The sequence below is a fragment of the Phyllosticta citriasiana genome (assembly GCF_038021145.1).
Source record: "Phyllosticta citriasiana strain CBS 120426 chromosome Unknown IWZ02scaffold_3, whole genome shotgun sequence".
Classification (NCBI taxonomy): Eukaryota; Fungi; Ascomycota; class Dothideomycetes; order Botryosphaeriales; family Phyllostictaceae; genus Phyllosticta; species Phyllosticta citriasiana.
Window position 1 is genome coordinate 1304091 of NW_027117280.1, and position 12284 is coordinate 1316374.

At 56.3% G+C, this 12284-nt stretch overlaps 7 protein-coding genes across 7 annotated transcripts; 2 read left to right on the plus strand and 5 right to left on the minus strand.

Moving 5' to 3' along the window:
- Positions 1–195: 195 nt before the first annotated feature.
- On the plus strand, positions 196–661 carry IWZ02DRAFT_373430 (dolichol-phosphate mannosyltransferase subunit 3; the record flags this gene model as incomplete). The annotated part of the gene is made up of 3 exons (XM_066764703.1): positions 196–243; positions 315–383; positions 494–661. 3 exons carry the CDS (start codon positions 196–198, stop codon positions 659–661), a joined length of 285 nt encoding a protein of 94 aa, XP_066625293.1.
- A 430-nt stretch (positions 662–1091) lies between these two features.
- Positions 1092–2039, minus strand: IWZ02DRAFT_372281 (oxidoreductase-like protein; the record flags this gene model as incomplete). Its single annotated transcript, XM_066764617.1, has 2 exons — positions 1092–1628; positions 1785–2039. 2 exons carry the CDS (start codon positions 2037–2039, stop codon positions 1092–1094), a joined length of 792 nt encoding a protein of 263 aa, XP_066625294.1.
- Positions 2040–2476: 437 nt separating this feature from the next.
- Positions 2477–3713, minus strand: IWZ02DRAFT_430824 (uncharacterized protein; the record flags this gene model as incomplete). The annotated part of the gene is made up of 3 exons (XM_066766110.1): positions 2477–3348; positions 3397–3553; positions 3612–3713. The coding sequence occupies 3 exons, from the start codon at positions 3711–3713 to the stop codon at positions 2477–2479; spliced, it is 1131 nt and encodes a 376-aa protein (XP_066625295.1).
- Positions 3714–4848: 1135 nt separating this feature from the next.
- On the minus strand, positions 4849–5270 carry IWZ02DRAFT_372959 (uncharacterized protein; the record flags this gene model as incomplete). Its single annotated transcript, XM_066764672.1, has 2 exons — positions 4849–5145; positions 5214–5270. 2 exons carry the CDS (start codon positions 5268–5270, stop codon positions 4849–4851), a joined length of 354 nt encoding a protein of 117 aa, XP_066625296.1.
- Positions 5271–6122: 852 nt separating this feature from the next.
- On the plus strand, positions 6123–7132 carry IWZ02DRAFT_488259 (uncharacterized protein; the record flags this gene model as incomplete). The annotated part of the gene is made up of 2 exons (XM_066769446.1): positions 6123–6726; positions 6786–7132. 2 exons carry the CDS (start codon positions 6123–6125, stop codon positions 7130–7132), a joined length of 951 nt encoding a protein of 316 aa, XP_066625297.1.
- Positions 7133–7885: 753 nt separating this feature from the next.
- On the minus strand, positions 7886–8363 carry IWZ02DRAFT_182020 (uncharacterized protein). The gene has a single exon (XM_066762309.1). The coding sequence runs from the start codon at positions 8258–8260 to the stop codon at positions 7970–7972; it is 291 nt and encodes a 96-aa protein (XP_066625298.1). The 5' UTR covers positions 8261–8363; the 3' UTR covers positions 7886–7969.
- IWZ02DRAFT_182037 (tyrosine-protein phosphatase-like protein non-receptor) lies at positions 8303–11513 on the minus strand. The gene has a single exon (XM_066762310.1). It carries the CDS (start codon positions 11308–11310, stop codon positions 8467–8469), a length of 2844 nt encoding a protein of 947 aa, XP_066625299.1. The 5' UTR covers positions 11311–11513; the 3' UTR covers positions 8303–8466.
- Positions 11514–12284: the final 771 nt, after the last annotated feature.

Genomic DNA, 12284 nt, shown 5'->3' on the forward strand with positions numbered 1-12284 from the left:
GTCGTCGGTGGCTCCGTTCCGCCTCCGCAGGAGAGAGACGAGAGGGAGCGAGCTCAGCAGCCAGGAAGCTCTTCCGCCGCCGTCGCCGCCAGCCGCCAACCAACTGCACACCAGTCGCTCCTTGAACGCGCACACGCTTCCGACCTTCGCGCTCATTCCCTCGACTGTACATCTATCGTCGTCGCAATCATCAAAATGACGCGCGCTCAACAAACCATCTCCATTGGCCTGCTCCTGTCCTCCGTACGCGCAACATCCCTGCCGCAAGAATTGGCCGCGAACACGCTTCACTGACTGACCGTCGCCCGTCGCAGCTCTACCTGGCCCTGTACCTTGGACTGCTCCCGCTGTCGGCCAAGGTCCAGGAAGACATAATCCCTGTGGTACGTTCGAGGCGATCCAAGGCACCGCTAGTGTCGAGACATCCTCCATGATATCGCGACTCTGCATCTCTGCACCGTACAATTCGACGCTAACGCCCAATCCTCTCCAGTTGCCTTTCTGGGCCCTCGTTTCCTTCGGCGCATACCTACTGTTCAAGCTTGGCTGGGGCGTGTACACGTTCAACGACGTGCCTGAGGCGCACGCCGAGCTGATGGCCGAGATCCAGCAGGCGAGGAAGGAGCTGCGGTCCAAGGGCGTCGATGTCGGAGAGGACTAGACGCTGGTTGAGTTCGTGTCGAAACAACAGGAATACATCATCACCAGCAACAACAACAACAACAATGGCACAACAAAAAGGCGAATGGGCACGGATGGCTAAGCCAGCTGGCGTTTTTGGAGACGGAGGGGAAACCGCTTTTCTTGTTCCACCGGAATCTCAAGCGCTGTCCCGCGGTTGGCGGCTTTTCGGGATTCGATAGAAGCATGCATGTACTTCTACGCTCCTAAAGAATTGCGAGATCTTTTGCGGCGCGCGAGGCGGGCCGCCCCACGGGTATATCTGTCTATCTGATCTACTATACCTCTAGATGATGCGCCCCCAAGAAACAAGAGCCGCTCTGCTCCAGATGACGCCGGCGCTAAACGCAGCAAGAACCCAAGGGACAATGGATATGTACAATATGCACATGTGACGTTGCACTTTCCGCTCATGGCGGCGGCGCCGATGAAGCCTCCTCCGCCGCGTGCATTTGCTTCAACTTCTTCTCCGTCTTCATGAATTCGCGAATGCCCACGGGAATGTCCTTGAACAAGTCGTCCTCGACGGCGGCAAACCCATCCTCTCCTCCCAATTCTTCAGCACTCCACAGGGCCTCGCTGCCCCCGCCATCATCGTCCATGGACGTCGAACTAGCAGCAGCAGCATCAGCCAAGCGCCTGCGCTCGCTCTCGGCCGCCACCACCTGGTTCTCCTTCTCCTTGTCCTTTTCGCCCTCGCCCTTCATCTCCTTCATGCGACGCTTGGCCTCCCTGCTCGCCAGAGCCCACTCCTCCAGCTCGTCGCGATACACGTCCCACACGCAGTTGACGCAGCCGCTCATGCAGCAGTTGTCGGGCTCCTGTGGCCGCGGCGGGATCTCGACGCCGGCCACCTCGCGCGCCGCCGCCTTGCGCGCTGCCTTGCGCTCCGTCGGCCCCGCCAGCCGGCTACCAAACACGATTTGAGCCTTTGCTTGTGTCTCTTCCTTGGCCGAAGTCGTCGACGCGTTGGGTTGTGGGGCGGGTTCGGGTATTGTTGCGCCCGCACTGGAGTCGCTCGTGGATGTGGAGGGGGAGGAGGGGGCCGTTGACGGCACAGGCCCTGACGAAGTCTTTGATGAAGAGGTCTGCTCCTGTTCTACTGTGCGCTCCGTCTCTGCTTTGGATTGTGTGGATGCCGCGGCGCGGCTGTGTAGCGGGTGCGATAGGATTTCGGCATAGTAGCCGCGTAACGGCCAGGCTTGTTGGCCCGGCGGCGCGATGGCGGATCTGTTACTCTTTCTACGACATTGAATCCCGACAGGAGACGCGCTTGTAATCGGAAGTGTGCTATGGGAGAGGCGGATGTGGTGGAGGCAGTTTGCGCAGAGACGAACGTAGGCGTGCCGCACCACCATTGCGAGGAAAGTGGTAGACTTGGTGCGTGGATACGGGCGGATATATTATACGAAAGGGTCGGGCGAGAGGGTGTGTGGTTGTTATCGCGGTGGGCTCGTCGCTGTCATGGTGCCCTGAAGTCTGGTGGTGGAGCTGTATGGGCGGCCGAGGAAAAACATGAAGGAACCTAAAGGCCCCAGGCTATGAAGTCATCCCGCTTCCGCGCCAGCGGAACCTTCCCCTTGGGTTACTCTTAGCCGACCGCCATCGGGACAGGGATCTGGACGTGTTCCACAAAACGTCCTGTCTGCTGTCCAATCGCGCACGAACCGACTCTCCTTGGTTGACGAGTGGACGTTTTATCTAGAAATCTCATACGACTCTCGTCTGGTTCAATATGCAATTCAATAGCTATGGTCAAGTTTGTCTAAGGGCAAGACGCTGCAAATCCTTCGCCCTACGATCTCAAGTATTCCTTGACCACATCTTCCCAAATGACAGCGCGCTTGTACCACGCCATTTGCGGCACATTTCCCTTGGATAAGCCCTCGATTGCTGAGGCAAGATCTTCTCCCGCCCCCTCCTCCTTGAGCTGCCTCAAAGGATATTGGTACGTCTTGAAGGAAAAGACTATGACGTCCTGGTTCTCCAGCAGTCGATGCAGCGTTTGCCTCTCACAGCGCATCTTGAACCGGTCCGGGTCGAATTCGTCCTTTTTCAGTTTCTCCGTTCTCTGGCCCTCATACATGTGCATCGTGTCCATGTTGAAAAAGGTCCCAGTTGTGTTGATGCTCCAATTGTGTCTCTTCACTACCCTTCCCACGGGCATCTTGGCAAAGAACCTGTCCATGCTCAATTCAAGTTTGGCAGCATATCCGGGTACATTCGGATTGTGAATGTCGGCCAGTTTGCGGTTCAGTTTGGATGGTTGATCGAACGAGGGAGAGCAGCTCGAGTACGCCTCGAGGACATATTTATTATCACGCTCTGGAGCATGTCGCAAGAAGTAGAATTCCGTGTCGACGTTGCTCGACAAGATGCGAAGGCTCCCCTCAATGTCTGAAGGGGGCTGGAGAGGGATATCCTCGTGTGTTGTGAGGTTGTGAAGGACTTTCTTGTCCTCGGATATTCTGAACATGGACGGAAACCGCTGCGGAAGATATGTGGAAGTCAACCATGTGTAGTGTTCATTGACCGCGGGAGCAATGCAGTCGTTGGCTGCGACTACGTTTCTCCCTTGCTCTTTGATCAACTTTCGCCGCAGGTTGAGCCGCTCAAGGTACGTGTTGTCCATGGCGATCAGGTCGGACAAGGGGATATTTTCGATTGCTGAAACGACTTAGTGTGGGCCTTGGCCCGAGCAGAGGTAAGACATACCCATGGTCATGTGGTAGATTTGCTTGGAAGGACGCAGTTGTTGAGGTTTGGTTTCCCGCCAGTTGAAGTCATTGATTGGAACAATGTCAGAAAAGACACTCCTGGGATCCTCCACGGAGACCTTGTCATCTTTCGAAGACTTGGTTGACTTCATTGTCTAGAGGTTGCGTAAGTAAGTGCCGAGAGGTCCCAGTCACGAATGACAGGACCCTTACCTTGGGCTGCTTCTTGAGAGCCATGAACTTGTAGGCCATCAGGATGCCTGCAACAAGGAGCAGGCACACGGCCGAGAAGTTTGAAACGCTGAGAATATCCATCATCATGGACAGAACGTCGGATGAGTCGATGGGCTCAATTTTGTCAACTGCGTCAGTCGAGTAACGTCCAACAGAGCTCTGTTTCCTCGGACAGCGACTTGTTCCACCAATGGCTCCAGATGCAAGCCAGGGTCAGTATTCGACAGGTGGTGGCTCAAATCACCTATCCTCTTGCTCGCGGAGACAATCGAACCAAATCCGTTCCAATCAGCTGCTTCCTGCTTCCCGCTTCAGAGTCGATCTGGTGGTTGGGATCGCGACGAATATTTCACGCGGCTCCGCTTCGCAAGGTTGGCCGACTTGTCGACTCGCCGTATTTAAAGGACAGGGAAATCTGAGCATGACTTTTCATCCACTTTCGATCGGTATTCCACAGCCGCTCCCGCTCCCGCCTTCCGATTAACATGCGGAGAGGTGTCGTGACGACCGACAGGCGCAGGATGCACTTGCCTATTCCGGATAAGTAAACCGGACCGAGCAAGGCTGTTCGCTGCACAAGCGCTATACAGCAAGATGAGGCGACCGAGCGCCAGCTCCACTTGTTGATATATCTGGTCGGCTGCGGGCCTTTATAAGTCTACGCCGTGGCGCGATGGTTTACTTTCCGACTCCTTCGATGCAAAATCCTCACGGTCTCAGCCGACGGCAGCAGGCTCGAAACCTCGGCGCGGCACGCCGACCGGTTCAGCTGTGATCCGGTTTCGTGCCTGCATTCCTCCCTTTGGAGACTGTCGATGTAGGTGGTCCGTATGAGACTTGAGCCCGCTGGAATTCGAATCTGGCATAAATGCGGGATTGATTGAATGCGGAAATACTATTCACAGGGAGCTGAAGAGCTCATGGCCGTTGGAAATGCACGGGTTCAAAGCCCGGCACATGCTGGGAGCGATGACAGCAAAAGATGGATTCGATAAATATGGGAAACGCTCGCCTCTTCCCAGCTGCGATCGATTGGAAAAGCTGATGCCACAAAGCTTCCAGGAAATAATCAGCGCTGGCCGATCGTAGATGATAGCCATCCGCATCATAGTCGGAGCCTCGGCCGCGCAAATGTTTCAAGAATGTGTTTGTTTACGCGCTCGAAACTCGTTGAAAATGTGCCCCAACGCCGGACGAGCAATGCCAGACAATCGTGTCAAGTCTCCTGCTCCAAACTTCGATTTTGCATTTTTGTCTGCGGGGAATCTTCGAACGATTGTCCAGAAGCGTAGGCCGAGTCTTCATCTGCCGCAGCATTGGGACGGACAAAATTGAAATGTCGTTTGTTTCCACTGGGGCGTTCTGTCAAGCTGGGGGCGCGAGGCCGTCTCTTGCCGCGGGCTCTGCCGCCAATCGCAGGCAGCTCATACAGTATCGTGCGAACGAGGTAGAGGATGACGTCGTATACGATGAGGAAAGCCCATGGGCCGATGGTGATGGCGCTGAGGAGGATCTGTGCGACGGTCAGTCAAGCACATGAGGGTGCGTGGGGCTGATGGCGCAACGCAACGGGAGGCGCACGAAGAAACGAGCAACCCAGGCCTCGAAAGCGCTGAGCTGCTCGGGTAGAATAGACATCCAGACCATGACGGCGAAGGGACAGGAGTGGAGGACACACAATGAAGGGCGAGGAGAGCAGCAGCTGAAGGAAGGGGAGTTTTGGAGTAAACGATGGAGCAATCCATGCAGGTGGTAGGAAGGGCGGAAGGGAAATGCCGGCAAGGGCGGGCAGGGAATCCGTGGACGAGCGACTCAGCGACTCAGCGACTCAGCGACTCAGCGACTCAGCGACTCAGCGACTCAGCGACTCAGCGACTCAGCGACTCGATGGAAGTCCAGCAGGCACAGGCACAGGCACAGGCCAGGCCAGGCCAGGCCAGGCGTGCCGGTGCCGGTGCCGGTGCCGGTGCCGGTGGGTTTTGGACTTCCCCGGCCGTGCGCACGCAAACCAACTCAAACCTTGGTTCCCTACCTTACCACCTACCCGACGTCGACGACTACTCGCAGCCAACAACACCACAGAAAACCTTCACGATGTCTTGGTATCCACGCCCAAAAGTCTGCACAGCCACTTGGCCAGGCACCAGTGTCGCCTGTGCTACGCTGCTCATCACGCAGAAACGTGTGGACTGGCCCGCCCGAAACGTTGCAAGCCAATCACAGCCAAAACCACTGCTCGTCCACTGTACACCAGTCGTCGACTGTAAGGCTGGATGAGCACCGCCATGACTATACGGCGTCATGGTCACGGACCTTTTTTCCAGATCGCGTCTTTGTATTGTAGCTTCCAGCTGTTACCATCCCACCTCGAACTACCACGACATTTCTGCTCCAAGCTGGACCATTCGAAGGCCCCCGCCCTCTAGCGCGCTGGACTACATCGGAATCGCACCAACATCTCAGCCTTGTCGCTCGAGACCGACGTCCAACATGTCTTCCACCACCGAGCCCGACATGAGCTTCCTCGACCGCCATCCTGGCGGTCAAGGTCGCTTAATCCTCAACGCGCCTACCGGCTCGCGCCATGTCCTCCAGAATCTGAGCATTTCCGTCATTGAGAAGGATTGCCCGGTCGTCGCTCTTGCTTTCGAGTCCTCTGAGAACGGAACCCCCACGGCAGACCTCGACGTCCCTTCCATTGCCGCTGGAATCAGTCTGGTCCGCTTCATCTACACGAGGAACTACGCTTGGCCCTTGCTCCAGGACGATGTTCCGCTGCTGCCGACGGCCCACGTCCTTATCGTGGCCAATTCTCTCGACTATGACGAGCTTTACCAGGAAGCCTATGCGAACCTGGTGGCCAAAATCGACAATGCCGCTGACTTTCCGTCTCCGCCGTCCGACTTGTGCGCGACCATCCGTTTCCTCTGGGAACACACTGGTGTCTCGTTCATCAAGGAATACATCTTGAGCTACTGCATTGCCGCCTTCGAGCAGCACACGCTGGGAAGCAACCCAGAGTTCATCGAGCTATGCCAGGAGCATTTCGACTTCCACATGGACCTCTCGCGCGTGAACCGTGAGCGCGGCTTTGGTAAGTAGCTTATCACGATACCAACCCGATAGACCCCGCCATTCCTAACGCGTTCTTAGAGCATGCTGGCATTTTCCAGCTTCCCGGCCCCAACCGCAAGCCCACTCTCCCGCCCCCAGAGGACTACTACATCGCGTGCGCCTTCTCTGGCAACAGCGACGAGGACCCCGTCGGCGAGGAAGATGACGCCTACAGCATCGACGACGTTGTCTTCGACAGCGACGAAGACGACGATGAGCAGCGCCTCGGCCTGCCGATGCGCCTCAAGATGAATCCACAGGTGGATTATGAGACCACCAACGAGCCAGCTTCGCCCACTTCCGAGGCCAGCTACGTCATGGTCGACGACAACCCCTTCCAGTCCACCTTTGACACGGACTCGGAGTCTGGATGGTCGGTGGTGTAGAAGCCTCCCAGAACCATACAGTAGGAAACAACGAATGCTTCGCGGGTTCCCCACCTAGAGGTATGCAGATGCTTCGGCTCCGCTGGTGCATGTATCTTAAGACTAACCGCTCCTGGGTCTTTGGCATGCACAAGCTCGAATGCTCCCGACGCACCTCTACACGAGCAGGAGATTGCTTCGAAAATAGAAAAAAGGAAAGGCAGTACTCATCAAGTACACACGCCTTTCCACCAGCACAATGTACATTATACCCCCAACAACAACAAAGCCCAGGAGGAGCATTCCAACAACGGAAAGCCAGGATACCGCAGGGACAGGTGAGGTAGAAAAGAGTCTACCTCTAAATAAACTTTTCCAACTCAACTTCTAGAACACTCAGCTCGTTTCACCATTGATGAAAGAAAGCCCCTTGTCTGTTTGAGGTGCTCAGGGAGCTGCTGTCGCAGGGCCCGACGCATGACGCACCAGCGCGTCATGGTGGCTCTTGGTTTCTCAGGGTCCCGTCTGTGGGGGAAGTACTGGGATAGGACGGTTTGGGGTAGCAAGGGAGGGAGGATAGGAGAAGGGTGTACCAAAAGTGCTTCTTTTCTGTCTTGGGAGACCGGCCATCGCGTTCGAGATGCTGCGCAATCGAGTGCCTTTGAATGTATAGTAGGAAAAGGTTGCATGTTAGGTGACAGAGCATGAGCACGAGAAGCGCTTCCTTCAATTCTCTCCCGTCTGTCTGTCCGTCTGTCTGTCCGTCTGTCTGCCTATCTGTCTACATACCAACCTACCTGCTCAGCCACTGTACTTGCTTCTCCTCTGTCCCGTTCAGCTGCTGCTTCTGCCGCCGTCCTACACTCTACGATATACCCAGCTTCCCATGCCTGCTTCGCATCCAATTCCAATATCCGCCTTTGCGTACCCATCCCCGTCCAAAGAACCAACCAGCCAACAACAGAAATAAAACACAATTCCTGCCTTGCATGATGACGATGACGATGACGGTGACGAAAAAAATATAAACGACGATAAGCAATGATGATGAAAGAGCACCAGCCCAGTAAAAAACCGAATCGAGAGAAGAAGAAGAAGGGGAGAAGAAGAGTTGGGAAGAAAAGAGCCCTGAACCGACGAGGGCCTCATAGCGCGCCAGGTAAGCGACAGCAACAATAATGACAACAGCTACCCGTCTTTCTTTTTCCCTTGGCCGCTCCCAGGTCTAGGTAGATAGGACAGCAGAGAAAAAGGTGGATTGGTCCCAATCAATAATCATCAATACCTATTCTCCAGTTGATTCAAAGAAAACAAGGCCGCCGATGGACCGCACGGTCCTAGCCGGCTCCTGGACGTCATCCTGCCTGCTCTTCCTGTACAATCCACTCCAACACGCTCTCGTAGCACAGGACAAATTGCCGCAAGCTCTGCACCATGCTCAGCCGCTGGTGCCTGAACGTCTCCACCGTCTTTTCAATCAGGTCGACGTCGTCGTGCATGAGCCAGTGCTCGTTGTCCACTTCGTCTATGGCGTCGACCCCGTCTCCTCCCAGCGAGGAGAAGAAGTCTCCTGATCCGCGGCCGCGGCTGCTGCTATTGCTGTGGCTGCTCCCGCTGTTTCCGTTGCTGTTGTTGCCGCTTCCTTGGCCACCCGCGGGAGATGGCCCTGCTTCGAACTGACCGTGTCCCGAGAGGCTCTGCCGCTTCTTAGGGGGCGAGCGGTCGAGGTCCATTGGACTGGCATGTCGCTTTGCCCTCCGCGCCGCACGCTGCCGCTTGAGCATGTCGATGACGCTGTCAACAGTGCAAAATGTGCCTGTGCGTCCACATCCCGCGCTGCAGTGGACGAGGATGGGATGCTGCGAGGGAGCGTCGGGCTCGTCCGCCGACGCGTTGATGGGCTGGCAGGTCTGTCTCACAACAGCATCGGTTTGCTCGACTAGACCAAGAAGATGCGTTGGGTGTGCAGGTGCGCCAAAGTCGGGCCAGGACGAATATTGTAATTGGGTGATTTCGCGCATGCGGGAGAAGGGAAGAGCGGTGTTGGAGAGGGTGAATTTGCGGACGATGACATAGGGCTGCTCAGAGTCGGATGCGTCGGTATCTGTCGAGGGCTTGTTGGAGGACGTATCGAAAGTAAAGGGATTCTCTTCGGTCTGCGCGCGTGCAGGTTTCCGGTCGGCAGGACTGACGGGAGAATCACTCAAAGAAAGACGCCCGGTCGAGCGGCGTTCATGGTGGCGCTTGATCTTACCAAGTTCGAGCGAGGCACGGTGCTCAGCGTGAAAATTGAGGCGGAATGGGCCATACTGTCCGTCTTGCCAGTAGTTATGCGCCTTTATCTGGCCGCCCTCCTTTTCAGCAGTCAACATGACAATGACGCGGACATCCTGATGCCATACGACGCTCCAAAAGTCGGCAAAGGTGACTGGAATAGGACCCTGGGTCGCTATGTAGCGCTTGTTCGTCCAAGGCGGCTTAATGTGATTTGCATTGACGTAGTCACAGCCCTCCGATGACACGCCTTGCAACTTGACGCGGGTGTGCTCAAAAGGCCAGATGTTGTTGTAACGATTCTTGTTGCCCTTCTCGATGCCCGCGATCTGAACGGCCTTGGGTTGCTCCGGTCCTGGCTCGCCGTACGTAACGGATCCTGACAGAGCTTCTTGCATGCGTTTCTGCTCGCGCTTCTCGATTTGGAGAAACTTTTCAGAAACGCTGTGTCCCCTGTCCTCTTCCTCTGACGCTTCCCGCAGCCACGCGGGTAGCTCACGTCGAGTAGCACTGTTCATTCTCTTGGGGCGCGTGACGGGCATCTGGCCTACACCGCCTATTAGGTCCATATTCTGTCGAATGTTTCCGAAAAATGGATTTGCAGCGTTCTGGGTTGATGGCAGCGGACAGCCACCAATCACAGGAGCCGGGCCGGGCATGTTGTCGAGGCGGAGTGCGGGCTTTCTGCTTCTAGCCATCACGCCCCTGTTGTTTGAGTCGCCCGAGAGGACAAAAGATGGAAATTTGGCGGCGAATTCAGATATGCCTCCGCGAATTATGTAGGTTGCTCCAGTCCAGCCTTCGTTGGTGAACTTGTTGAGCGTGTTAACACAACATGTTGCATCTCTGAGCTGCCTGGAATCTGCGTCATAAACGACAATGTATTTACAGCTTCTCCACTTTTCAAACTTTCTTCGCTGGTTGTCGTCTTTGAAAGTTTCGGCCAATTTTTCGACAGTGAAGGAAGGTCGTTTGATAAGGGTAGTCGGTATGCAGAGGTTGAGAGCGCCACGGATCTTGGAAATCGCATATTGCGTTGATACGCGCAAATCAAGCAATAGAATTTCTTCTTCCGATGAGTCCAAGAGGGTGATGATGTGTTGCGGCGTCACCAGAATCGGGCCGTGATCCTGATTTGAGCTTTGGTCATCGAAACTGGCAGGCAGCGTCTCCGCCCGTTGATGAGCGAAGCTGGCTGGAGACCGGGTAGCAGCAGGTCGTGGGAACGGATTTCCAACGAATTTGGGCGACTCGCTGGCGCCAGACTTCATCTCGTCAAAGCCTGCGGGCGAGGTTTTTCGTGGCCGACTCGGATAACCATTGGAATCCGAAGACAAGGTGCGCTTTGGAGAACGAGGTTTCTCGGGAGTTGATATTGATCCACTAGAATCGTCACTCTTGGGGGACGCAGGGCCTTCGTTGGCCTGGGTCGAAAAAGGAAACTCTAATTGACCGGGCGAGTGCGCCGAAGTGTTGGACCTGTGCATGGTCATTTTGGGTCTCGGGATGCTGAATTGCGAGATGCCGCCGCCGAGGTTGAATTTCCTGGCGCTCTCCGACTGCCTTCTGAAAGTCTCAAACTCTGGGCTCTGATCGACAGGTATTATACGGGGTGAGGCGGCGGCAGTGGATCTCACGTCCGAGGTGGGAGGACTCCAATTCGCTCGTGCATGGTGGGCGGCGCTGGAGGAGAAGACATCGGCAGAGGAGTCGATCGAGAGGCCAAAGTAGTTTGGACTGGGGGTGCGAACGTCTTGTGCGGCGGGCGAGCGGGCGTCATTGCGGAGAGACGGCGGTAGCGGTTGGCCGACCGACGCTGGCGTCTTGACCGAGGGATGTCGCGATGGGGTTGGTCGCTGCTGACGGGATTGGGAATGGGGGTGGTGGTCAAAGGCACGGGTGGCGTGCGGCGATGCAGTGGTCATGGTGGCTCTTGTGATGGCCAGGGACGGCGGGCGCAAATGGGGGGAGGGGAAGAGCGCGAGAGGTTGGTGATCAGAAGCGGGCGAGGAGCATATCGAGGATGCGAGCGTGGATGGAGATGGATGAGATGGGGGGGGGGCGGTTGAGTCGAAGTGGAATAGAGCAACGGTCAGATCGTTGCAGGATGAAGCGACTTTAGGACGACTGCAGCGGGCTGGACTGGGCTGGGGGACACGGACTGGAGTAATGGAAGTGGAGGGTCGGGTGGGTGGGTCTCGCCTACCGATGGCGACTACGTCATAAGCCTACTACCGGTACTAGGTTCTCGGGCACCCGGACTCAGGGTTTCCAGTCGTGGTCAACCGAAGTCGTCATGTCACGCTCCCGCACTGAGGTCCAGTCAGTCGTCAACCCAGGGCACAGCACCAACATCACACACGCATCAGACCCGACGGCACGAGCATGCCAGATGTGCCTTTGACACGGCGACGTTACACTGACGATGAATTTAATTTGTGCTTGTCATGTTTGGCGGGCTGGAGCTGCCGTGGCTCATTAGTCAGATGGGCGGCAAGTGGTGATGATGTCTTTGACGGGCGGTCTCTGAGGTCTAGACTGGGCGCTATCGGCCCTTTTTGGCATGCATGATGGTGAGCAGTTGGTTGCAGGAACGGGCGCACAGCTCCCTGCACACCAAGAGCCCCTATGACGGGGGGTCGTGTGCTGGCCATCGGCATCTGATGGATCATGGCACCCACCTTGAACGGACGGGACGGGACCTATGGCGGGTAGGTAAGGTAATCGCTGAGTGGCACGTGATGCTCCCTGCTCAGCCTCAGCCTCAGCCTCAGCCTCAGCCTCATCACCGGCTCTTTCTGAAGGACGCGGGTGGCGCAGCTATGGCTGGAGCCGCTCGGTTCGGCTTGCGAGTAATCATCCCTCGCGCCATCACCCCCAGCCCTGACATCGTGACCTT